The 25,764-nt window shown below is 42.3% G+C and overlaps 1 protein-coding gene across 2 annotated transcripts; it reads right to left on the bottom strand.

Moving 5' to 3' along the window:
- Positions 1-639: 639 nt before the first annotated feature.
- On the bottom strand, positions 640-24,861 carry kctd3 (potassium channel tetramerization domain containing 3). 2 transcript variants are annotated; one of them, XM_017725091.2, is made up of 18 exons: positions 24,522-24,861; positions 20,803-20,856; positions 20,270-20,315; positions 20,045-20,118; positions 19,889-19,947; positions 19,074-19,154; positions 17,575-17,730; positions 13,982-14,072; positions 13,698-13,888; positions 13,483-13,598; positions 13,003-13,090; positions 12,056-12,172; positions 11,690-11,860; positions 10,105-10,260; positions 9,053-9,149; positions 6,647-6,849; positions 6,418-6,556; positions 640-1,832 (listed from the first exon to the last, which is right to left on the bottom strand). In XM_017725091.2, exons 1-18 carry the CDS (start codon positions 24,590-24,592, stop codon positions 1,268-1,270), a joined length of 2,475 nt encoding a protein of 824 aa, XP_017580580.1. In that variant the 5' UTR covers positions 24,593-24,861; the 3' UTR covers positions 640-1,267. The 2 variants fall into 2 exon arrangements, with proteins under 2 accessions (XP_017580580.1, XP_017580579.1); XM_017725090.2 differs by having other exon boundaries at positions 13,982-14,075.
- Between the last annotated feature and the right edge of the window lie 903 nt (positions 24,862-25,764).

Here is a 25,764-nt window from a genome sequence, read left to right on the forward strand (position 1 = left end):
CTGTACAAATATCATTTATTACTACAGTGCATAGTCTTTCTGTATTTCTGTACTGCACATTACTCTCATTGTTTATTGTTTAGTATATTTTATTCTATTATTTATCTCCACCTTCTTTTTATCTGTATACAGTGTAGGGCAATACTCTGGTTCTGTTCATTTTGCTCTTTACTGCTTTGCATTGCTGCAATAGAAGAATTTCCCTCTGGGATTAATAAAGTACTCAATCCATCTTTCCATCCATCCAACTTCCTCACAGCTCCACTCCACAGCACAGCCATGCAAAGGTAGCATGTGAAAGGCTGGACCCCCTTTTGTCTTCAGAACTGCCTTAATTCTTCGTGCCACACTTTCAACAAGGTGCTGGAAACGTTCCTCAGAGATTCTGGTTGGTTATTTGAGTTCCTGCTGCCTTTCTATCATCTGGAACCAGTCTGCCCGTTCTCCTCTGACCTCTCACATCAACAAGGCATTTTCGTCCACACAACTGACCGCTCACTGGATATTCCCTCTTTTTCGGACCGTTCTCTGTGAACCCTAGAGATGGTTGTGTGTGAAAATCCCAGCAGATCAGCAGTTTCTGAAATACTCAGACCAGCCCGTCTGGCACCAACAACCACGCCACGTTCAAAGCCCCTTAAATCCCCTTTCTTCCCCGTTCTGATGCTCGGTCTGCACTTCAGCAAGACGTCTTGACCACCTCTACAGGCCTAAATGCAGTGAGCTGCGGCCGTGTGATTGGCTGATTAGCTATTTGTGGGGGGGTGCTGAGGGGAGTGGTGCTATATAATTGATATTTATGAACTTTTAAATATAAAATAATTTACTTATTACTATTAGATATCACCAGGCCTAGTTTGCAAAGATATTCTTCTGTCTATTTGCTAACACATTATGAGCCACAGCAGGTTTTAAACATTCAAATGAACCTTTTCTGCTTATTTTCATTGAATCTGATGAATATTCAAATTGTGAATTTTTGACAGCCCTGGTCTCGTATGAGAGGAAAGCTGCTGTAGTGTGTTTCACTGGATGTGTAGAAGGTTTCTGTAGTGTATTTTAAGGGGAGTTGAGGCGTTTGCAAAACCCAGTCCTACAATTTTGGGGGCCTCGTGACTCAAATACGCTGAGAATCGCTTTAACTCACCTTATCCAACTTACTGTCTCATTAACGAGCCCTTGCTGAGATGAGGAGGGCGGAAAAGGCTAAAATACGCAGGGCAGGAGAAGCTGAGAACCACTGCTGTACAATTTAGTGTATGAGGCATCACTCGCTCGTCATGTCTGGGCCTTTGCGGTGGCGTGGGGAAGTGGATGCTTTAGTTGGAGAGGGTGAGGCAGTGCTGGAGGAGTCACTGCCTCCTGTGTCAGCCCCCGTAGGTACAGAGCTCAGCAGAGGGACCGGAGGTGCCTTCTTCCGGCTCAGGAAATTCCCCTCGAACGTCCCCCTTCTCCTGCCCTCGGGCCGGCAGTCTCCCTCGTCGGACGAGTGGGTCCTGCGGCGAGAGTCTCCCGGGCTGTCCGGGGCCTGACGGCTGGAGGCTGCTGCTGGACTCTCCGAGGCCCTAAAGTTCCACTGCTCTGTAGCCAAACTCTTCTTGTCCCCATCTTCACCATTGCTGTCACTCACAAGCTGCCGTGCCTCGTCCTCCGCACCACACTGCCCATTGTGCTCCATCAGGACTTTGGCCAGGTTCAGGCTGTGAAAGTCACGATAGCTGTTGAAGCTCTCGGTGCGGCGGGCACGGGCCAGCAGGGGGCTCTCTCTGTATGGCCGTAGGGCGCCGTACGTGGCTGTCTCTGGAATGGGATCTTGGGTCTGCAGCTGGAGACTGAGGAGAAAACAAATGTTAGAGGATGTTTCACTGGTTTACTGTCCAGTTTGGATTATTCCAGGGATTCTGTGTTGAGGATTTCATTCTTCATTCAATCTTGTTTCTTGTTTTTTATTTTTTATCCATTACTAGAGTAAAAAAAATGTTTATTTTAGTTGTGTTTTAATCCTCACTAGAGGAACTGTGCTTTGCATCCCATATGTGGAACGTGCAATTATTTAAAATGTATTAAATTTTGACACCACAAGTTCAAAGACCAATGTATCAGTGTATAGAAGGGTTTCTTTCTATAGAGGGTCTATAGAGTTTACAGAACATAAACTGGAACTCAGCACAATTTCCCATGTGCAATATTTTTAAAATATCTCTGGAGCGGGGGTCATTAATAAGGTCCAGTTAGAGAAAAGCTCCTCAATCGAAGGTCCAGAACATCATATCGTCTAACCTGCATCACGACTCAGTGCCATGTACTGTTTACTGAAGTAGCCGAGTAGGAATATCAACATCTTATACGGTCGACAGCTGAACATCAGATCAAAGTCCAGTTGGGTCAGATTTCACCAACATTTACTGAACATCAGATCAAATAAAGTCCAGTTCGGTCAGATTTCAACACCATTTACTGAACATCAGATCAAATAAAGTCCAGTTGGGTCAGATTTCACCAACATTTACTGAACATCAGATCAAATAAAGTCCAGTTGGGTCAGATTTCACCAACATTTACTGAACATCAGATCAAATAAAGTCCAGTTGGGTCAGATTTCACCAACATTTACTGAACATCAGATCAAATAAAGTCCAGTTGGGTCAGATTTCACCAACATTTACTGAACATCAGATCAAATAAAGTCCAGTTGGGTCAGATTTCACCAACATTTACTGAACATCAGATCAAATAAAGTCCAGTTCGATCAGATTTCACCAACATTTACTGAACATCAGATCAAATAAAGTCCAGTTCGGTCAGATTTCAACACCATTTACTGAACATCAGATCAAATAAAGTCCAGTTCGGTCAGATTTCACCAACATTTACTGAACATCAGACCAAATAAAGTCCAGTTCGGTCAGATTTCACCAACATTTACTGAACATCAGACCAAATAAAGTCCAGTTCGGTCAGATTTCACCAACATTTACTAAACATCAGATCAAATAAAGTCCAGTTGGGTCAGATTTCACCAACATTTACTGAACATCAGATCAAATAAAGTCCAGTTTGGTCAGATTTCACCAACATTTACTGAACATCAGATCAAATAAAGTCCAGTTGGGTCAGATTTCACCGACATTTACTGAACATCAGATCAAATAAAGTCCAGTTGGGTCAGATTTCACCAACATTTACAGAACATCAGATCAAATAAAGTCCAGTTGGGTCAGATTTCACCAACATTTACTGAACATCAGATCAAATAAAGTCCAGTTGGGTCAGATTTCACCAACATTTACAGAACATCAGATCAAATAAAGTCCAGTTGGGTCAGATTTCACCAACATTTACTGAACATCAGATCAAATAAAGTCCAGTTGGGTCAGATTTCACCAACATTTACTGAACATCAGATCAAATAAAGTCCAGTTGGGTCAGATTTCACCAACATTTACTGAACATCAGATCAAATAAAGTCCAGTTGGGTCAGATTTCACCAACATTTACTGAACATCAGATCAAATAAAGTCCAGTTGGGTCAGATTTCAACAACATTTACTGAACATCAGATCAAATAAAGTCCAGTTGGGTCAGATTTCACCAACATTTACTGAACATCAGATCAAATAAAGTCCAGTTGGGTCAGATTTCACCAACATTTACTGAACATCAGATCAAATAAAGTCCAGTTCGATCAGATTTCACCAACATTTACTGAACATCAGATCAAATAAAGTCCAGTTCGGTCAGATTTCAACACCATTTACTGAACATCAGACCAAATAAAGTCCAGTTCGGTCAGATTTCACCAACATTTACTGAACATCAGACCAAATAAAGTCCAGTTCGGTCAGATTTCACCAACATTTACTGAACATCAGACCAAATAAAGTCCAGTTCGGTCAGATTTCACCAACATTTACTGAACATCAGACCAAATAAAGTCCAGTTCGGTAAGATTTCACCAACATTTACTAAACATCAGACCAAATAAAGTCCAGTTGGGTCAGATTTCACCAACATTTACTGAACATCAGATCAAATAAAGTCCAGTTTGGTCAGATTTCACCAACATTTACTGAACATCAGATCAAATAAAGTCCAGTTGGGTCAGATTTCACCAACATTTACAGAACATCAGATCAAATAAAGTCCAGTTGGGTCAGATTTCACCAACATTTACAGAACATCAGATCAAATAAAGTCCAGTTGGGTCAGATTTCACCAACATTTACAGAACATCAGATCAAATAAAGTCCAGTTGGGTCAGATTTCACCAACATTTACAGAACATCAGATCAAATAAAGTCCAGTTGGGTCAGATTTCACCAACATTTACAGAACATCAGATCAAATAAAGTCCAGTTGGGTCAGATTTCACCAACATTTACTGAACATCAGATCAAATAAAGTCCAGTTGGGTCAGATTTCACCAACATTTACAGAACATCAGATCAAATAAAGTCCAGTTGGGTCAGATTTCACCAACATTTACTGAACATCAGATCAAATAAAGTCCAGTTGGGTCAGATTTCACCAACATTTACTGAACATCAGATCAAATAAAGTCCAGTTGGGTCAGATTTCACCAACATTTACTGAACATCAGATCAAATAAAGTCCAGTTGGGTCAGATTTCACCAACATTTACTGAACATCAGATCAAATAAAGTCCAGATCGGTCCGATTATAACAACATTTACTGAACATCAGCTCAAATAAAGTCCAGTTCGGTCAGATTTCAACAACATTTACTGACCATCAGATCAAATAAAGTCCAGTTGGGTCCGATTTCACCAACATTTACTGACCATCAGATCAAATAAAGTCCAGTTCGGTCCGATTTCACCAACATTTACTGACCATCAGATCAAATAAAGTCCAGTTCGGTCCGATTTCACCAACATTTACTGACCATCAGATCAAATAAAGTCCAGTTCGGTCCGATTTCACCAACATTTACTGACCATCAGATCAAATAAAGTCCAGTTCGGTCAGATTTCACCAACATGTACTGACCATCAGATCAAATAAAGTCCAGTTCGGTCAGATTTCACCAACATTTACTGACCATCAGATCAAATAAAGTCCAGTTCGGTCAGATTTCAACAACATTTACTGAACATCAGATCAAATAAAGTCCAGTTCGGTCAGATTTCAACAACATTTACTGTCAGTTTCCTCTTTTTAGATCACGTCATGTGGAATAACTTCCCTCTGACTCACTTTCTTCTCTGACTGCTGTTTCTCTCCTCGTCCCTCCCCTGTGTGGCGTCACTCACTCGAGTCTCAGAGCTCATCGTAATGCACAGATCTGATTGGCTGAGTAGCGTCACGTGATTAATGCAGCGTATGTGATTGGTCTGTGAGTCTCTGGCCACTAAAGCTACTGTAATGATTAGAAAAGTTACGGCGATTAAAACAGGACCACCCCATCAAAATCCCAACCCCCCTTCGCATCCACTAAATTTGTCAAGTGAAATTATCTTAAATTGAGCCAATATAATATTTTACATTTTGAGAATATTCTAAAATTACATCACTTATTTTCTAGACATTTTTACTTGATTTTAATCATTTTAGCAAGTGAATTGATCTCACTATACTGGAAGATAATTTTACTTATTTCAGGCACATTTTTTTCAAAAACAGCAAAATTATCTGCCAATATAGCGAGATATTCCTACTTAATAAAATCATTTAAACGAGTATTCAGGGCAGAGGGGTACATGCAGGGCGTTGTAAGGAAAAAATAGTACCCAAATAAAACCTATTTTTTCAGTTTTTACCGTTATTAGTGTGACATATGAAAACAAACCCAAGTTTACTGGTCGTTTAGAACAGCAGATAAAACTGTGATATTTGTAGTGTAGACATACGGACGTCTGGTTCCTACCACTACAATGGTGAACAATTTTTACTTTGTAAATTTCTCTAGAAAGGCGCATTCCACACCGAACCACTCTGAATGATTTCATTCACATCTAAACCACTGAATGACTAAGTAATTTTATAAAATGGGTGGAGATCCCCTTTAACCGGTAGTGTTGAAGAGCCAGCACTTCACTGGTCAGTGATTTCAGTACTCCAGCGATTGAAGCGCCATATTTACAGGAATGGTTTAGTGTCACATTTGATTTATCTGACATTTCTCATGTAGAGGGTGTTTTAAACTTATTCCAAGATTATAAGTTATGTAACTTATTTCTAGATGTTTTTTACTTGTTTTAAATGATTTTATTAATCTGGTTCCTGAACAATTTTGACTCGCTAGAAAGGTGCATTTCACACCGAACCACTCGGAATTACACTGTTTTCATCTAAACCCTTAAATGATTTTACTAAATCGATGACGTTCCCCTTTAAAGCGGTTATTAAAGTCATTAAAGCGGGAGCACGCTGACAGAAGCGAGAGCAGGTCCTCACCTGGAGCAGGACTCTCGAAGACGGCTGTGCTGCAGCACTGAGGGGGCCGGGCTGATGTTGGGCGTGGCGCAGCGCGATGTGCTCAGGTCACATTGGTCCAGCAACTTCAGAAGTTCCTCTTCTGTGGGCCCTCCCACTTCTTCAGAAAAACAATACCACAGGTGATATAGCAATTACCTTACACAAGAACATTCCCTATATAGTAACGGGACTGTTATTTATATCCCACCAGCAGCGTCCCGCTTGGTTTTGTCATCACTCTTGTTGACCGTATCCATGGCTGTGGTTAGGTCCCACATCTGGATGCTGCCATTGGCATGGCCGGTGAAGAGGTAGCGGCGCGGGCGGGAGCCCATGCGGCTGGAGCCTTCACACTCGCGCACCGTAAAACACGTGATGGTGGTGCCGTCAACTGACTGCACCTCGCAGATCCTGCAATTCAAGTAATAACATGTTAGGGGGCAGTCGTGGGCTGGAGGTTAGGGAACCGGCCCTGTGGCTGGAAGGTTGCCGACAGCACATGACTGAGGTGTCCCTGAGCAAGACACCGGGCAAGTGGGCTCACTGCCCCCTAGTGTGTGTGTCTATTCACTAGTGTGTATGTGGCGTTTCACTTCACGGATGGGTTAAACGCGGAGGCGGAATTTCTCCGTTTGTGGGATTAATAAAGTATCACTTAACTCGGCACTTCCAGGCAGATTCCAGCACGGTTTGGTGATTTTCTTGCTCAAACATACAAATTAAACTTCACGATTAGATCAGTCTGTCGTGTTTAAGCAGGAAAACCAATATGCCGGGCTGAACTCTGGCCTTCCGGGACCAGGATTAGTTCAACTGGTTCCAACAAAAGTGAAGTATACTTGGTATACGACAGAATACTTTTAGCTGCTTAGAAAAGCTTTCAAAACTCTGGACATTCTGTAAAACTACACTATATTTACAGCTACTACACATAAGCCTGAAATAAGTGAGTGCATGTATATGGGTCAATGACAAATAAGGCTTTAAGAGTGATATAACTGGTATAATAAACTATTCTTTCTAAAATAATATGACTCGGATTTTTGTCTCTGCAACGTGTTTATTTGTTTCATAGCTGTGATAATGGTTTAAATACATTTCTACGCCAGGTGGCGCAACCATACGCAACTTGGCACAACTGAAACATGTCTGTCCTTGGACAACTCTATAAACCTTGACCCCATTATTTTATATATATATATATATATATATATGGATCATTCTACAGAAACGTCCACTTTCCTGTCTCTCCATAGGAGTCACTGGTGTTACTGACCGTCATTGGTGTTCCTCATAATAAAGGAAACACCAGAGACGTTTTTAATGATCAACGCATTTTACAGAACATCAAACCACACGCTGTCCATCAGGGAACGTCCACTAAAATATAGAATTTAATCCAATTGTGTTTCTGTTTTTTCACAGTGACCTCAGAATAAAGTCGGTCGCACCAGTGACGTCAGCTAGAAGCTTCGTATGAGATCAGGAGCTGAATGAGAAGATCTCTGAGAACTGAGAGACGCAGTGGACTCACCATGAGCTTTTCTCCATAGATCCTCAGAAAACTGGTCAAAGGAGGTCGAGTGACGTCATCGGCGTGACTTTTATTTCAGAATAAGAGACGCAGTAACACCAGTGACACGACTCCTGGGGAACTTTCATTATATATTTTATAATATTTATTTGGCTTTTGTTTATATATATATATATTCCATAGTCATGTGTAGAGTATTGCAGTTAAAATTACAGAAAAAAATTTTTTCTTTAAATTATGGCCTCAGCCTTCACACGTGACTGTGGAATTTTAAGGTTTCAGACATAAAATCCAGCTGAACTACTTTTTATTTATAATTTTATTTGGCTGATTTACAGTTTGTAATAGTTTATTTCATCTGCATATAGAGTTGGCTGGTCACCTGAAATTTTAGCCTTGGGGAGGCATAAATGCATAAACTTTTATTTTTGATAACTTAATGTTTTCACATATAGAGGTATTGTATCATAATGTGATAAGTTACATATTTGTTTAATTATTTAATAGGAATAATAGACACAAAAAATGCACAGCATGGCACTGACCCATGTCGCTGCTGTCAGAAGAAAACCTCGTATCTCCAAAATGGTGACTTTACAGGAGATGGAAAAAAACCTACTTCACTTTTAATGCATGTCAATGGAACCAGATTTTTTCCTAGTCATTTTGGGCCGTTTCTTTTGGTCCAATCATCATGAAATTTACAGACAATGTAAAGGACGACAGGCATTTTCAAATTATGTTAAAAACTGAAAAACGACAGCATATACTACATGAAACTTTGTTTAGTACCATGGGGAACAGTGGTTTCCCACAGTACCAAGTTAAAGCGTGTTGGTGGTGATTCAGCCACTAGGGGGCATAAAGAGACGTTCTGTGGGCGGTTTGCAGAGCTGTGATATAAGAAATTAATTGTGGCTGGTATACCGTAGTTCACTTGCATCTTCCCCTGTACATAATCTTTAGCTGTACCAGAGTCAAAATTTATTATTACAGCAAAATTTTACATCATAATTACAAAGTCAGATTAACACTATATTACATGATCTGTGTCGTCATGGGCCGTTTTTCCATACATACCTCTTTCCAGTAGAAGAGAGACGGACAAAGAGTTTGTTGGTTATGGGGATAACTTTCTGAATAAACACTTGTTGGTCATCTCTCTCCCCAAAAGGACCTACATGAAATAATACATGCATCACATTGTGTATATTTGTCAACCGTTTGTACAGGGAGATTCACTCGAAAGAGGCCCTGAATATTCTGTTGTAACTCCTGTCAGGATAAAGCAATCTGAATTAAAAAAATACACTACATACTTTTTTTTTCATTACATATCTTGACGTGTGTGTAATCCATTGCATGGCATGCGATGCTGGTAGTTTTCTGCCAGACACATTTCAATGCGGTGCTCCATGTTCCTGAACTATCGGCAAGCATATTGGGGGGACAGCAGCAATTTCACGCTGGATGTTTTCCTTCAAATCTTCCACAGTGCCAGGCTTGCTCCGGACACACCTATCCTTTGAGCAAACCCCAACGGAGGAGGTCTGGTGGTGTCAGATCCAGCGACCGTGGTGACCAAAGGCTCTTTGAAATTTCCCTTTTGCCGAAAGAAGGACATGTTGCTCCATCTTGCTGGAAGTGACCTTCCATTAACTCACGATCATCCAGCTGATTCACGAACTGCCCAGGCACACATCTGTGCTCACAGTGGAGTCTTGAAAACGGGGCCTATGATGCAGAACCTCATCGCTCCAACGTGGGGCCGTCCCCACTTGTTCAAAGCTCCATATACTGAGGAGCTCATTGCACATTGTTTAGCTCAGATTGCTCCGTCTTAGCGAGAGTTATTACAGAATATTCGGGGCCTCTTTCGAGTGAATCTCCCTGTGTATGAATACTAATGGTACGTATTCACTTGCATCTTCGCATTGCCACCTGCCTTGGTGTGTGAAAAAAAACATTTAGCAGATTTTTACTTGATGCAAATGAATGTGGCCGTTCACATCGTTCAAGCAGGAAAATTTCCTTTATAGGGAGCTCCAAGAAAACGGGTGCAAGCAGAGAGTTTCAGTCTTTACAGACCTTCATATGAGCCCAGTAGTTTATATGATGACTATCACTCTCACCTATGTCGTTGCCAGAGGAGTAGCTGCTGTGACTCTCCGTCTCTTCCAGGGAGATGATCTTAAAGGAAGCCAGCGGCGTTGATCCCGGCTGGGTGGAGATCATGCCTCTGAAGCGCGTAACTGTCCACGTTCGCACGTGGTTATTGTCGGCACACACTGTAACACAAAATGATAATATCCTCTTTTTTCTATAATTAATGCACAGACTAGTTTTAGTTGAAGGGAAAGACACATATCCGTGTTTTCCAATGATTTCTGAAAAGTGCAACTGCATTAACACAATTCACCTCACTACCTTTGCACCCTCTGTGTACACGAGCATTCAAAAGCCTGGAGCCACAGCTTAGAAGTTGGGAATCACATTGGAATTCTTCTTCTTTCGGCTGCTCCCTTTAGGGGTCTCCACAGCGGATCATCTGCCTCCATCTTGCCCTATCCACTGCCTCCTCTACTTTCACACCAACCATCTCCATGTCCACCTTCACTACATCCATAAACCTTCTCTGAGGTCTACCTCTTCTCCTTCTACCCGGCAGCTCCATCTCCAACATTCTTTGCCCAATATATCCACTATTCCTCCTCAACACATGTCCAAACCATCTCAACCTGGCCTCTCTGGCTTTATCTCCAAACTGCTCCACCTTCACTGTCCCTCTGATCTGCTCATTTCTAATCTTGTCCATCCTCGTCACTCCCAACGAAAATCTCAGCATCTTCATCTCCGCCACCTCCAGCTCAGCCTCCTGTCTTTTAGACAGAGCCACAGTCTCCAAACCAAACATCATAGCAGGACGCACTGCTGTCTTGTAGACCTTCCCTTTCACTCTTGCTGCTATCCTTCTGTCACACATCAGCCCTGACACCCGTCTCCACCCACTCCATCCTGCCTGCACCCTCTTCCTCACCTCTTTTTTGCACTGTCCGGGAATCACATTGGAATTACATGTATAAAATGGTTCTAATATGATGCTACTAGAAGTTTATTGTCGTTGCTCAGTACAAGGCAGTGAAATGTGGTTAGGATCTACCAGAAGTGCAAATAGTAGCAATTGTGCCAAATGGATAGTGCAAATATGAAAAAAACAGGCATAAGAATTACGTATCTATGAAATATATAACTGTACGAACAATAAATACACAATAATAAATATCTATGAATGACATGCATGTATATATACACATAATACTATAAATACAATATATACGTTATACTACACTACAGCTATATAGATTTCAACTCGTTTATAGGGTGCTGTAAAAAAGATTTTTTTACACACACCCAGAATATCCAAAAATCCAGCTGTAGATGATTTCATAGTGATGAAGAACTCTATATAACATCGAGAATTAAATATAAAATTAACCCCCCAACACCTAGTATTCGAATTACTGTACATAGTCACAGTATATTATTTATCATTATATAATTTCTTCATTTTCCCAAAATACTGAATAATGAATAAAAAGTCTTAAAATACCTTCTGGTGTCTAGGTTGTAGTATTTCAGTCTACAGTGTAAAAGTTATTACTGAATAAATTTTACCATCCTTCTCTCATATCCGCTTTCTAGTAAGAGCAGTGTTACCTGACACCAGGTGCTTCTCAGACAGCATGATTTTAGTGACAGGGCTGCGGTGGACCGTGAAGGTCTGGAAGAGTTGTGGCCCAGACCCTACTGTCTCTGGGTGTTGCACTATTACCCGCACTGCCCCTGAACTGGTGCCATAAGCGATCTCTATCCAGTTTCCACTCACACCTGCAAACACAAGCAGTTCAGCACCTAGGCATAATATTCAGTGATGTTAGATCAAGATTCCAGACAGTTAACGGGTACTAACCCTAAACACAGCGATACGGTGCAGTCAAAAACATTAGATGGTGTCAAGCTGCAACGTAAAAGGGCTTAGAGCAGTTTAATGTAATCATGTTCAGTTTGCTACAGGTCACCTACTGGTTTTGGGTGTTAAGTAGACACTGAGTGCTGTGATGGCATCATTTGAGGGGTCATGGTAGAGCTCGGTCACCAGGAGATCGTTGTCCTTCATCCTCAGTGGGAACTTCTGCATGTCTGAAAAGGGTGAGAATGCATTTAAGGTCTTTTAAGAATCGTCTCCTGTATGTGTGTAATATTCATTCTAGAAATTCATTACAGATTTACAGTCATATTAGATCTGCATATTAATGACATTCTTGATAATGGATATTAATACACTGATCGGGCGTAACTTTATGACCGCCTCCTCGTTTCTACACTCACTGTCCACTTTATCAGCTCCACTGACCGTATAGCTGCACTCTGTAGTTCTACAGTTACAGACTGTAGTCCATCTGTTTCTCTGATACTCTGTTACCCTGTTCTTCAGTGGTCAGGACCCCCATGGACCCTCACAGAACAGGTACTGTTTGGGTGGTGGGTCATTCTCAGCACTGCAGTAACACTGACGTGGTGGTGGACGTGCTGGTGCGAGTGGATCAGACACAGCAGTGCTGCTGGAGTTTTTAAACACTGTGTCCACTCACTGTCCACTCTATTAGACACTCCTACCTTGTCGGTCCACCTTGTAGATGTAAAGTCAGAGACGACAGCTCATCTGCTGCTGCACAGTTTGTGTTGGTCATCCTCTAGTCCTTCATCAGTGGTCACAGGACGCTGCTGGCTGGATATTTTTGGTTGGTGGACTATTCTCAGTCCAGCAGCGACACTGAGGTGTTAAAAGCTCCAGCAGCACTGCTGTGTCTGATCCACTCATACCAGCGCAGCACACACTAACACCACCACCACCACATCAGTGTTGCTGCAGTGCTGAGAATGACCCACCACCCAAACAGTACCTGTGATATATTTTAGCTCAGCTAACATACAGCTAGATTTGACCGTGGTTGAGGTCACTGGCTTACCAATGTAGTAAATAGAGCCATTGTTGCAACCCAGGAGAAGAAAGGACCCTGCAGTGTCACAGCTTGTAATGGGCACAACGTCCTGCACCTGCACAAAAAGAATGAGTCTACCTCATCTCCACACCTTGCTTCGTTAAAAAGTGGCATACAAGAAAATCAGGTGGCCAAATATTTTAAATAAATTGCAATTAATTAAAATAATTGTGATTAATGCATTTAATGTGATTATGCATTGCTTAAATGCATTTGTCTCTTTGCTTACATTTTTACAGACATATGAGTGGACAAAATAATCCCATCAGGGCTCCAGACAGCGATCAAAATGATTAATTTGCAGGTAATAAAATTAATGAACTCGCCAGTGGCGACAGCTAGCAATTTTGGATTATGTGGATGATTGGATAATTGATCGATTGATCAAAAACAGCTTTTTTTAAAACTCAAATCTTGTGGCATGAGTTTTTAACTGAATGCTCTTACTTGCCAGTGCTGAGTGACTGCATTCCACACCCCAACCTTCCCGGTATGACTGGTGGCGACCAACTGACTCCCAATGAAGAACAGAGAGTCGACAGGCACTCCGAGACTGAACACACCTTTACAGAGAGAGAGAGGGACATTCATCCGGTCACATCAGGTGTAGCTAAGGGTTTTATTTATTTATTTTATTTTGTTTAAGCCCCCCTTTCTCTCACCTATCTCATTCCCACTTCCACCATCCTGTATACTCCACAGAATGATCCTGCTTTCTGACGACACCGCCACCATCTTATCTTTGTCTCCATGGGGACCACCTACCACTTTCGCATTAAGGGCCACACGCTCAATGGCCCAGTCCAGGTAAGGACTGGAGAACACCTGCTGCCATCCTGAGGATTCCTTTATCCTACGCAGCAGTCGGAGGCACATTGAGAAGGTGAGTCCAGGTGTTCTGGTTTCACTCATCAATGCACTTCATAATAGCTTGAAACATTTTTACCTGTAACAAATGACGAAATGAGCGTAGGCAGCAACAATCCAGTTATGATGGCCAGCGACTATTAACACCTTCCTGGGATCCACTGGTGATCCTGCTGAAATCCAGATGAACAGACAAAATAGATGTCATATAACCTTTGAAAGCAAGATAAACACAGTTATGAATTATTTTACACCTGCATGTAATTATGCCCCTTTACTATCCCATAAGACTTTCACATTCAACAGCTTCTTGCTGTATTGAAGTGCACTCTTACACAGGGGTCCAAACCGTTTGGGCAATGCGAATTTAAGCTGGAAACGAATGATATTTTGCTGGGAATAAAATCAAAACTACATGCTGTGCAAACTGTAAATGAAAATAAAATGCAATGAGGTGCAAATCATTTAAACCCCATATTTATTTGAAAATAGTACAAAAATAACGTATCAAATGTTGAAACTGAGAAATTTGATTGTCAATTGGTTCCCAGCAACACGTTCCAAAAAAGCTGGGAGGGGGAAAAAGGCTGGTAAAGTTGTGTAACGCTGTCAGTAACATCACTGGGTATAAAAAAGAGCATCTCAGGGAGGCGGAGTCTTCCCGAAATAAAGATGAGGAGGGGCTCACCACTCTGTGAAAGACTGCACCATCAAATAGAGCAACAATTCATTTTGCACAGTACTGCCGTGTCTGATCCACTCGTACCAGCACAACACACCACTACCACATCAGTGTTACTGCAGAGCTGTACCTGCTCAGAGCTGTACCAAACAGTACCTGCTCTGTGAGGGTCCATGGGGGTCCTGACCACTGAAGAACAGGGTAACAGAGTATCAGAGAAACAGATGGACTACAGTCTGTAACTGTAGAACTACAGAGAGCAGCTATACAGTAAGTGGAGCTGATAAGATGATAAACTTATAATTGTGTACATGTTGTTCATATAGTTATATATTTCATAGATTCATCATATTTATGCCTGTTATTGCACATTTGCTATTGTCTATTTGCTGCGTTTGGTTGCCTTGTACTTGTACTGAGCAATGACAAAGCTGAATCAATCAATATAATCAATCAATCTATATCTAAATATTCTTAGGTGAAGCTCTGCTCTCTGTGGTCAGTGACAAAATCAGACACAAACACATCTGGCCATTTGTAAGTGGATATATGGTGAACCAACCTCCTCAGAGATGGCCATATGCCATGTACCTGTATATACAGCACTACACTAGTGCATTAAACAGTTGCCGGTTTGCTATGATAACAACCTCTAGATAACTAACTATATTTTGAAGCAACTTACAGATTTCATCTAAAAGATTTCCAGCTCAACTAATTCATTACGTAAGCTCTGCGTACAGCCAGTGTGAAAGGAACGAAACGAATGTTTTAACAGGTTTAGGAACATCATGCTGGGGTTGGAATGCAAGAACAGAAAAGTCCAGTTACTCGGAATCAAGCAGTTTTGTCTCATTAGTTTTTATGTGCTGACGCAAGCCAGCTGTGCTTTTGTGAAGGCCGACAAAATCGGCCTCTCTCGTCATTCCTCTCACATGACTTGGCTGCGCACAGGGGACATAAAAGGCCTTTTAAGACGGCTTTCCCAGCCCACTGCTGCTCAGCCAGTGGCCTGCTCTGTTTCTATGGTGCTTCCTCCCCCTCCCTCTTTGTGCTGAAGATAAAGACAGTGGACTCAGCTAGACCGGCTCCCTTCATACTGCTGGACAATGTCCTGAATGTTATGCTTGTTCCTCTGGTCATCTTACAGTCTGCATAGAGCCTGATCAGGCATGGTCCTGGAGTATGTAGGATTTACTAACGGAGAGTAGCCTAATTATTCTGGGGTTCCTACTGGAGGAGATAATATACGTCCTATTCTTGGGCCCAGTCCCATTTCACCCCTCGCCCCTACCACTGAGCCCTTAGCCCTCTGTTCTGCATGTTCACATCTAGGAGTAGGGTGTCCCGATTCTTGTTGAGATAGAGGGGTGAAGTGTTGGGGCTACGTGACCCTCCAAACTGAGGTTTTTCAGAGACTCCAAACAGAGAGATATAAAAAAAAAAATAAAAAAATGGCAAGACGGCTGAACAAGAGACCAAAGAAAGCCTTTTCTAGATGACACACTGTCTGTGTTTACATGCAAAGATTTTTGCCAGTCTGATTGAATACATTCCGATTACAGATTCAGACTGAGGTGTTTATTCTCACTGTATTCAACAATATGATGGAAAATCTTCGTTTACATGCTCACCACAAGTTATCCGATCCAAAATGACGCGCATCACTAGGGAACTTGGGATAAATGTTACCGTGACAGCAAGCATCATGGGAGTCCAGTCAGAGTGAGATGAGCAGCAGTGTGCGGTACCTTTTGATAGGGAATGTAGTCAGATACAGGCGTTTGCACGGATATTCTTCTTCTATTTAACGGATTACTCACAGGATTACACACCTCTTTCAAATCAGATAGAAACTGTATTCCAAATGGCCTCAATCGGACTAGACTGCTTCGATTGAGGTGTATACATGGACGTATTCTATTCCGTCTGACTTTTATTATGCTGCAGGTAAACGCGGCCATTTCTGTTTGATGAGCCCCAGTGACATCACGTGCACACACTCTCTGCCACAATGGCAAAAGCGGCTCAATGGCACAGTAACATTTGGCTGCTTCTGCTTAACGACATCACTTTATCCATTTTTCGTTCATAACACGGCTGGAGATTTCCATTTAACGTCCCTCCCTGTTTTAAAAAAAATCACAGAACCCATTAAAAGTGCTTGTTGGTTCCTGGTGGTGTCCAGTAGTTGCTGATGGGTTGATATCACAGTGTAAAGGATTCTGATCGTTTAATCAGGTGTTTTGGGACTAATTCCACATACATTTGAAAGTTTTCTAATGTTTCATCAAGCCAATTCCCATTAGGAAGCAAAACCATCAGGTTTTATTCCTAACGGACCTGCAAACACAGTGACGTTGTGACCGTTTCGGTGCCACAGCGTCGTCTGCTTGGTGCTCTCTGCATCGTCACAACGTTGAAATGTAACTCCTCAGAAAGTGGCGACAACGCGGTCTCTCATCTTTCTAGGAGGTCGTGACGTTGACGAGACAGAAAAGTAATCGGTACTACGTTGACTGTGCGCCGTCACAACCTCCTCGACTCGTTAAGGAACTCTATTTTAATCAATATTACAGCTTTTGATAACCGGCTCTGATCGTCTTCATCACGGCCTTCGTGAGTTTCAGCAGCCTGTTTGTTTTCTCTGCTATAAACCCGACACTCATGTCTGATCATCGTGGAAGGTTTAATTCTGAAAGCTTCATATTTATTTACCTTATTATCAGTACAGACGACGTTAATATGCATTCAGTGTAGCTCTTGTTGCCCAGCAGTACGTGGTTCTCTGTTCTCATAAAACCGACCAAACACTGACGTGGCAGAGCAGCAGCGACGTCATCAACAGGCTGGCGGTGCACGTCAGGCTGAGGGAGCGTGTCTGCAGCCAGACCCTTCTCGATTGTTTTCTTATATTTGCTTGTTTTTCCAGACATTTCTTAAACCAGCATCTGATCCATGTAGGATTAAACAATAACCTCGTTACTCACCAAGTCTTGTTGACTCCTCTCCTCCAGAAGGCCCAGGCAGGGCTGACTGTGGGCAGGAGCGTGGGAAGCCCCCCTCCGCTCCACTGGGGCCTGGGCGCTCCTCCTGGCCGGCAGCAGCTGCAGCCTGCCCACCAGCAGCTTTGCGGGCCGGAATAGCTGGAAGAAAAACAAGCCAAGTAAAGCTCTGAAGCCTGACCAGTACGGTCAGTGAAAAGAAGTGTGTGCTGGCTTTACTGCATGCTGTTACAATCAAGTACAACATAACAGCCATTTAAGGCCGTCACATATGTCAGCAATAGGGTGATCTGTCTAATAGTTTTGCAGATCAAATCAATAAAAACAACAAAAATGGATTAAACCAAACAAAACGAAATATTTTCAGCACTGTGTAAGATTTTTGTAGAGTAAGTAGCATTACTGAAAAACACTGACTGTGCTGCTCGAGTCGCCCTGTAAAGGGTCATTCTAGAGAAACGTCCACTTTTCCTCCTCTCCATAGGAGTCACTGGTGTTACCGTTTCATCTGTGTTACACATAATAAAGGTAAATGCTACAGAACATCAAACCACACGCTGTCCATCAGGGAACGTCCACTAAAATATGGAATTTAATCCATTTGTGTTTCTGTTTTTTCACAGTGACCTCAGAATAAAGTCAGTCACACCAGTGACGTCAGCTAGAAGCTTCATATGAGATCAGGAGCTGAATGAGAAGATCTCTGAGAACTGAGAGACGCAGTGGACTCACCATGAGCTTTTCTCCATAGATCCTCAGAGAACAGGTCAAAGGAGGTCGAGTGACGTCATCGGCGTGACTTTTATGCCAAAATAAGAGACGCAGTAACACCAGTGACACGACTCCTGGGGACTTTTATTATATATTTTATAATATTCATTTGGCTTTTGTTTTATTTGTCATTTAAAGAATATACTCCATAGTCATGTAGAGGTTATTGTAGTAAAAATTTCAGAAAAAACTTTTTTTTTTTCTTCTTCAAAATACGGACTCAGCCTTCACACGACTGTGGGGACGAGCTCTTCGGTGCTGCTTAGAATTCAATATGATTGATTTATGAACCAATATTGCTAAATTGAGGCTCAAGAAGGTGTAACTGTTAAAATAACATTGTTTTATTTTAAAATATAAATAAATTGTAACCCTAACATGTTTAAGTGCAGTATACACTAGGGAGACAAAAATGGACGTTTCTGTAGAATAACCCAAAACCTGAAATACTACTAATAAATAAATAAATAAATAAATAAAACCTCTGAAACATTTGGTGGGATTTCCTGGAAGTTTTCGCGAGAGGCTCTAAATCCCCAAAACCTCAAAGAGAACTTACAATGTGCATTACCAAACAAACTGGCTATCAGTTACTGCAGGTTTATCAAGTTTTAAACAATTATTATTTTTAAATCCAGTAATCAAGTAAGATGAATAAAGCAGTCATGCCAGCCTTGTGGTCAATACTTGTCCGATTAGCGAGCACATAGTACCTGGAGGTGGGAGGTAGCCATGAAAAAGCACACTTCCACATGACGATCGTTCAAGCTCCTCACATAACAGCAAACGTCGAACTAACAGCAGACAAAAGGTGTAAAAAAAGGGGGGGAAAGAAAATTAATGAACCCACTGTAATATTCAAAATAAATGAACTTGTAATGTATACTACAACCTCATTTTTTAAAAAAAGTTGGGACGCATAATAATAATAATTCATTCAACTCAAATCTTTCAGGTCTCAGTCTTCCCCTGTTTCTTCTGGTGTACCCCAGGGCTCTGTCCTGGGGCCCCTACTTTTCATCATTTACCTTCTGCCCCTTGGCAATATTTTTTGCTCTTTCAACATGCATTTCCACTGCTATGCAGATGACACCCAGTTCTTCTTGAGTTGTTGCTCTATTTGATGGTCCCGTCTTTCACAGAGTGATGACCCCTCCTCCTCTTTACTTCTGAAAGACTCCGCCTCTCTGAGATGCTCTTCATAACCATGTTCTTGACCCTTTACCAGTCAACCAGGTGTTTTTTAGCATTACACAACTTTACCAGGATTTTGTTTCCCCTGTCCCAACTTTTTTGGAACATGTTGCTGGTATCACATTCAAAACGGGCAAATATTTAAAAAAAATAACAATCAAATTTCTCAGTTTCAGCATTCGATGTTTTTTTTTTAAAAAGCATTTTCAATGAAATATAGGGTTTAAGTGATTTGCACATCTTTGCATTTTGTTTTTTATTTACATTTTTCACAGCGTCCCAACTTTTTTGGAAATGGCCTTAAATTAAACTTAAATGGCCAAGTAGATCATACCTATAGGTGTAATTCCATAAAACTCAGCTTCATGCCGCAAAATGCTGATATTAACGCCCCTGTAAGAGAGTTGGAAGTTAATGAAAAATCATACCAAGTATTTCCTCTAATATATGACATATATGTTGACATCATAATCAGTACGTCATGACTCACCTTAGATCTAATTCCTTCGTCCGAAGGAAGTTTAAAATAGGCACGAATGCTGTCGGGTCCCTGTCAATAAATATCTGTGGTACAAAAAAAAAGTATTTGACGTTTTCAGGTCGGTTGCACGATCTGAATGACGTAATCACTATTTTTAATACGCTGATCACTATATGAGTCAAATACAGTCCATGTAGAACAGAGAGAATGTGCCGGGGTCATGGTGCTACTTACAGCTCCAGTTTCATCCCGTAGTGTTGATATTCTCCCACTGAGCAAACTAGAGGACAGAGAAGACGTTAATAAGACACTTGCATCTGTGTTTTATCCACAACAACTGTAGTTTTCCCTCTTGTTGGAACAACATTCTAAACATTTGGCAAATTCTTTGATTCTGTGAACTAATCTCAAATTTTGAATCCAAAGATTTCTACATGCAGTACTGTGCAAAAGTCAGAGACCACCTATCATTTATTTAATTTCCAGTAAAAACTGACATTAAGTACAAGTTTTTCTTTTTTAGGAGATTTTTCTAAAAAGAACTGGATATAAGACAATCTGCTTGTGTGAGGAAAAAACACAGAGCGTATGCATGCACTCAATAATCCGATCATTATCAGATTTCTGCAGTTATCCGATTGTTCAAATGGTCAGGTAAACACCGTTATCTGATTTAGGAATCTGATAAAGAGGCTGGATTTTAGCTCAGTAATCGGATTTCTCAGCGCATGTAAACTCTTATCTTTTCGTAGGCTGGTCATTTTTACCTTGAGAAGAAAGAGTCTGGAATCCACATGAGAGTCTGTCTGGATGTGCTAAATCTGAAAAAAGAACATATGAGATTAATTTCACCAAACCTTTTGACTCTCTTTTCACACGTATGTTACCACAGCCACCATTTCTTATACGTTCTGAATCAACTTGCTGACCTGCACAGTGTTGTTTCGTCTGGGTTGGTTAGAGTCTACATTTTGAAAACAGGCACACGATTCTGTTGCATTTCTTCATGTTTATTCCCGATTGTATTAAAACGTATGTATTTTGCAATAATATTGTTATTACAGTGCCTGGTCGTAGTCAAAACCGCTCATGCGTTGTCTGAAGTCATAATATTGCTTTGTATATTTGTCTGGATTTCTTTGTGATACAGAACAATAAACTGGACAACAAATTTGACTTGTTTTTAACATCTGAGACAAATTCCTGTCATCTGTCCTTCATGTTCTCTTTTTCATCTCATTGTTGCTAAATTCCCAAGTAAAACGCAGCACGTTCAACGGTTTGGAAAACCTTAATTAGCTAATTATACTTGACTGCAACCCGTTTATGATTCCCTGCAGCGTAAGAAAAGAAAAAGGTACAGCAGGTGAATGGTTTCTGCAAGGTGTGCCACAGGGATCAGTGCTGGGCCCTCCACTTTTTGTCATATATATGTGGCCTCGTGGTCAAACAACCTGTTATTGCGGTCTCAACTTACACTGCTATGCTGGCGGTACTATGAGAGGGCCATCTTTCCGGGCTAGCTGTTTTTAGCAGCTGGCTAACTTGAAGCAGCGCTCCATCACTCGCACAACATGGTGAATTGATGATGCTGTAGATCAAACGTACCTAAAAGGAGGCTGTTTGTCTGGTGTTGATACATTGTGGTTCACCCCTCAAACTACTACCACAGAATAGAGAAATCCAGATGTCTGCTAGCTGGTGTTTGAATACAGCGATGTGCTCCGACATGGCTGTGGTAGGAGTGATGGCAGTGAGGCGGTGTGATCCATCACTGATGTATCGAGCCAGCTAATTTTCGCGGTTCATACAAAGTTGACGCTGTTGAGAAACTAAACCGTTTAGCACCATTGTTGAGATTGTCGTCGCTGCAGAACCAAAAGTCCGGCTGGGGTACGGCTGGTTCTGATCCAACTCCTTCCACGTCGGGTTTTAATTGGTCTGAGGTTGATCCGACGACTCCGCCCCGCCCCATCAGATTCAAGTAAAACATAGTGTTTAAAAACGTTCAGCGTTTTCAACGAGAACTCGTCTATCATGAGTGCACTTCAGATGTGGGCCTAAAGAGCGGACTTTGTACCAGAATGTGAAAAAAGCTTTTCAAGTTTTGAAACTCAAGTTCAAGGCAGAGATACGTTGAGAAAACACCAGCAACACCTGTGGGTTTCCCCACAGATAAAAACGTGGCAGGGTAAACCAATGAAATAGGTGGAAAACGTAAGCGACAAATATTAAAGACCAATAGAAATGCGATGATTTTAGACCAACGAAAAGAAGACACAGGCAGAGTTGGATCAGGTCCGGCTCCACTCCTTTGGACTTTGGACAGCGAGTGATAGTTGCTGTTGTTGACCGTTTCGTCACGTCACCATACGGCTAAAAAGAATCTTTTCCTTCTTAAATTATGACTATTACAAAAACTGCGGCCGTGCTTTTCCAGCTGATAAAAACAGCTCACCAGACGCTCTCCCACTGTCCCATGACAGATCTGTGAGATGTTCCACTGGTTGGTGAGTGTTTGTCATGTTCTGACCATAAAGGGTGGTTTAAAACAGCAACTAATCACCCAGAAGCAAAAACCAGCCTTCAAACCTGAAAGAAATAATGATCTGACATTTCTTGCGATACGTATCGATATCGAACGATATGAATTTTGTGGACCTGGACCTATAACCGATAAACTGTGGAGAATTATTTAATTTCGACAGGGTGGTCCTGTTTTAATCAGTGTATCATTTCTAGTCAATACAGTACTGGTTTAGTGACTCACAGACCAATAACATGCGCTGTAAATATCACGTGACGCTACTCAGCCAATCAGATCAGTGCATTACGATGAGCTCTGAGACTGGAGTGAGTGACGCCACACAGGGGAGGGACGAGGAGAGAAACAGCAGTCAGAGAAGAAAGTGAGTCAGAGGGAAGTTATTCCACATGACGTGATCTGAAAAGAGAAAACTGACCGAACTGGACTTTATTTGATCTGATGTTCAGTAAATGTTGGTGAAATCTGACCGAACTGGACTTTATTTGATCTGATGTTCAGTAAATGTTGGTGAAATCTGACCAAACTGGACTTTATTTGATCTGATGTTCAGTAAATGTTGGTGAAATCTGACCCAACTGGACTTTATTTGATCTGATGTTCAGTAAATGTTGGTGAAATCTGACCCAACTGGACTTTATTTGATCTGATGTTCAGTAAATGTTGGTGAAATCTGACCGAACTGGACTTTATTTGATCTGATGTTCAGTAAATGGTGTTGAAATCTGACCGAACTGGAATTTATTTGATCTGATGTTCAGTAAATGTTGGTGAAATCTGACCCAACTGGACTTTATTTGATCTGATGTTCAGTAAATGTTGGTGAAATCTGACCGAACTGGACTTTATTTGATCTGATGTTCAGTAAATGTTGGTGAAATCTGACCGAACTGGACTTTATTTGATCTGATGTTCAGTAAATGTTGGTGAAATCTGACCGAACTGGACTTTATTTGATCTGATGTTCAGTAAATGTTGTTGAAATCTGACCGAACTGGACTTTATTTGATCTGATGTTCAGCTGTCGACTGTATAAGATGCTGATATTCCTACTCGGCTACTTCAGTAAACAGTAAACAGCACTGAGTCAGGATGCAGGTCAGACGTTATGATGTTCTGGACCTTCGTTGAGGACTCTTATTGGTACAGTGTAGGGTGTTTGACCTGGAGGTGGACTGAACCCCTGGCTACAGTGTAGAAGGCTCTAGCATATCAGACCTCCTTCTCCCCACTCGTACTCTGAGATCCTCGGATGTGGGCATCCCGGTGGTCCCTGCCTTTAAACGCTTCACTAACGCGGGCGGATCTTTTAGTGCTACGACCCCAAAACTACGGAACTCTTCTCCGTGATCTTTCTGAAACTGATCCACCTCAAAACTTTCTGGTTTGTTTCTGTTGGCCAATGAGAGTATGTAAAGTTGTTAAGTGCCCTTATGTGTGTGAAAGCCACTATAAACGCCTGAATTATTGTGATTATTATTATTAATACCCATTAATAACTCACTCCAGCTAATCCTACTCAGTCCAATTCCTTCCCACCCCACAAAAGTGGGCCTGATGGAAGCTGAAAGCTTGTTTTGGTCACTGTTGTCCACCCGGTATCGCCTCAAGGGTCTCTGACCACCGTGTTTCCTGCTCTTCCCTGCGTCTGAAGCCGAGCCCACCGCTCCCCTCTCAGCCTGCGGACCGTAAACAAGCCGGTGCGCCGCAGGACTGAGGGGGGACAACCAGCTGTGGTTTTTATGGTTTTATGGACTTTCCTGCAGCTCAGCGGCTCCAAACAAGACACTTAAGCGCGTTTAGTAACTCCAGACGAGCCTAAAGACCTAAAGACCCTCCTGGCCGAGGCAACGGCGGCGCTCGCGTACTGACCGTTAGCACGGTAGCTAACTCGCGCCCTTCGCCCGTCGGGTCCGAGTTTCTGCCGGCCGCGTTGCTCACCTCGTTCCGCCGACGTTGAGCTGGATGATGTCACCCATCCCAGATGTGGAGCTGCTACAGATTCCAGCCATGGCGGCTGTTTTGATGCTCGAAAGAGGAGTTAAAGTCTTCCAGCGCGCCCGGCTACGATATCATCTCGATCGCTCGCGCTTCACTTAAGCGTCACGCGCAGGACGCGCGCGGCGAGGGGGCCCGTCGCTGCTGCTGTGGATATAAAACGTGGCGAGAGCCGCACAACCCGCCGAAACGCCGTGATCGGCGGCCGAGCGGAGCCGCCTGACCCGCTGGTTCTGTTAGAACAGAACATCCCAGCCCGCACCGACACGGCCAATCAGAGGGAGGCGCTTCAGCCGTGTGCAGGCGCACGGACTCCGCCCCTGAACTACCATTGGCTGCTCGTCGTCTGCCGCTTTAATGGGTGCAGGGAGGCTGCAGACCGCGGCCTTGAGGTGGACTAGTGGCCGGTCAGTACAGCTGAGCTGAGCTCTTCGTCGTTCGCCTTACGTTTCTCCAGAGGTGGAACGTTCAGATCCAGAAAGTAAAAGAAATCCGTCCCGGGATTTTGTTCCAACTGCCTGGACAGCCCCGTTGGTGGTTTGATCTGGCTAGAGAAGCCAGGCCGTTGGAACAAAATCCCGGAACGGATTTTTACTTTCTGGACCTGATTTTCCCACCGCTGCTTTTCTCGAATATGTACTCTGGCTGAGGCCCCGTGTTTACATTTCGAGAGGCCGTGGGTTGCGTTACTGTTGAGGGGAAGGCTGTGCTTCGCCTAAAACGCCCTTCGTCGGGATTAAATCGCAGTAACCCACTGCCTCCACTGTGCTGTTCTTATGTGTAATAATAATAATTATTTACATTTATGGCATTTGGCTGACGCTCTTCTCCAGAGTGACTTACATTTTGATCATTTTACACAGGTGGGTGAAGGTGGTGTTAGGAGTCTTGCCCAAGGACTCTTGTTGTTATAGTGTAGGGTGTTTGCCCAGGTGGGGGATTGAACCCCCAGTCTACAGCGTCGAAGGCAGAGGTGTTAACCACTACACTAACCAACCGTTATGTGTGCAATAACTCAGAGGTACAATCATTTGAACTGCTTTATACTAGATGTTTAATATTTATTATCACATAAATGGTTGCAACTGTAACAACTGCAATTTCCCTCTGGGATCAATAAAGTCTTCTGATTCTGATTCTCTAGTGGCTTATTGCTTTTATAAAACAGCAACCAACATAACATATT

This window comes from Pygocentrus nattereri, chromosome 10 (assembly GCF_015220715.1).
Source record: "Pygocentrus nattereri isolate fPygNat1 chromosome 10, fPygNat1.pri, whole genome shotgun sequence".
Taxonomy (NCBI): Eukaryota; Metazoa; Chordata; class Actinopteri; order Characiformes; family Serrasalmidae; genus Pygocentrus; species Pygocentrus nattereri.

What these genes read in the sequence shown, in the direction of transcription:
- kctd3 (XM_017725090.2), bottom strand. Translation starts at nt 24,592, where the DNA reads ATGGCTGGAATCTGTAGCAGCTCCACATCTGGGATGGGTGACATCATC. An exon ending in TGAGAAGCACCTGGTGTCAG is followed by an intron (nt 10,261 to 11,689) that starts GTAACACTGCTC and finishes TTTGTGTTACAG; the next exon opens with TGTGTGCCGACAATAACCAC. An exon ending in CTTCGAGAGTCCTGCTCCAG is followed by an intron (nt 1,833 to 6,417) that starts GTGAGGACCTGC and finishes TTTTCTCCTCAG; the next exon opens with TCTCCAGCTGCAGACCCAAG.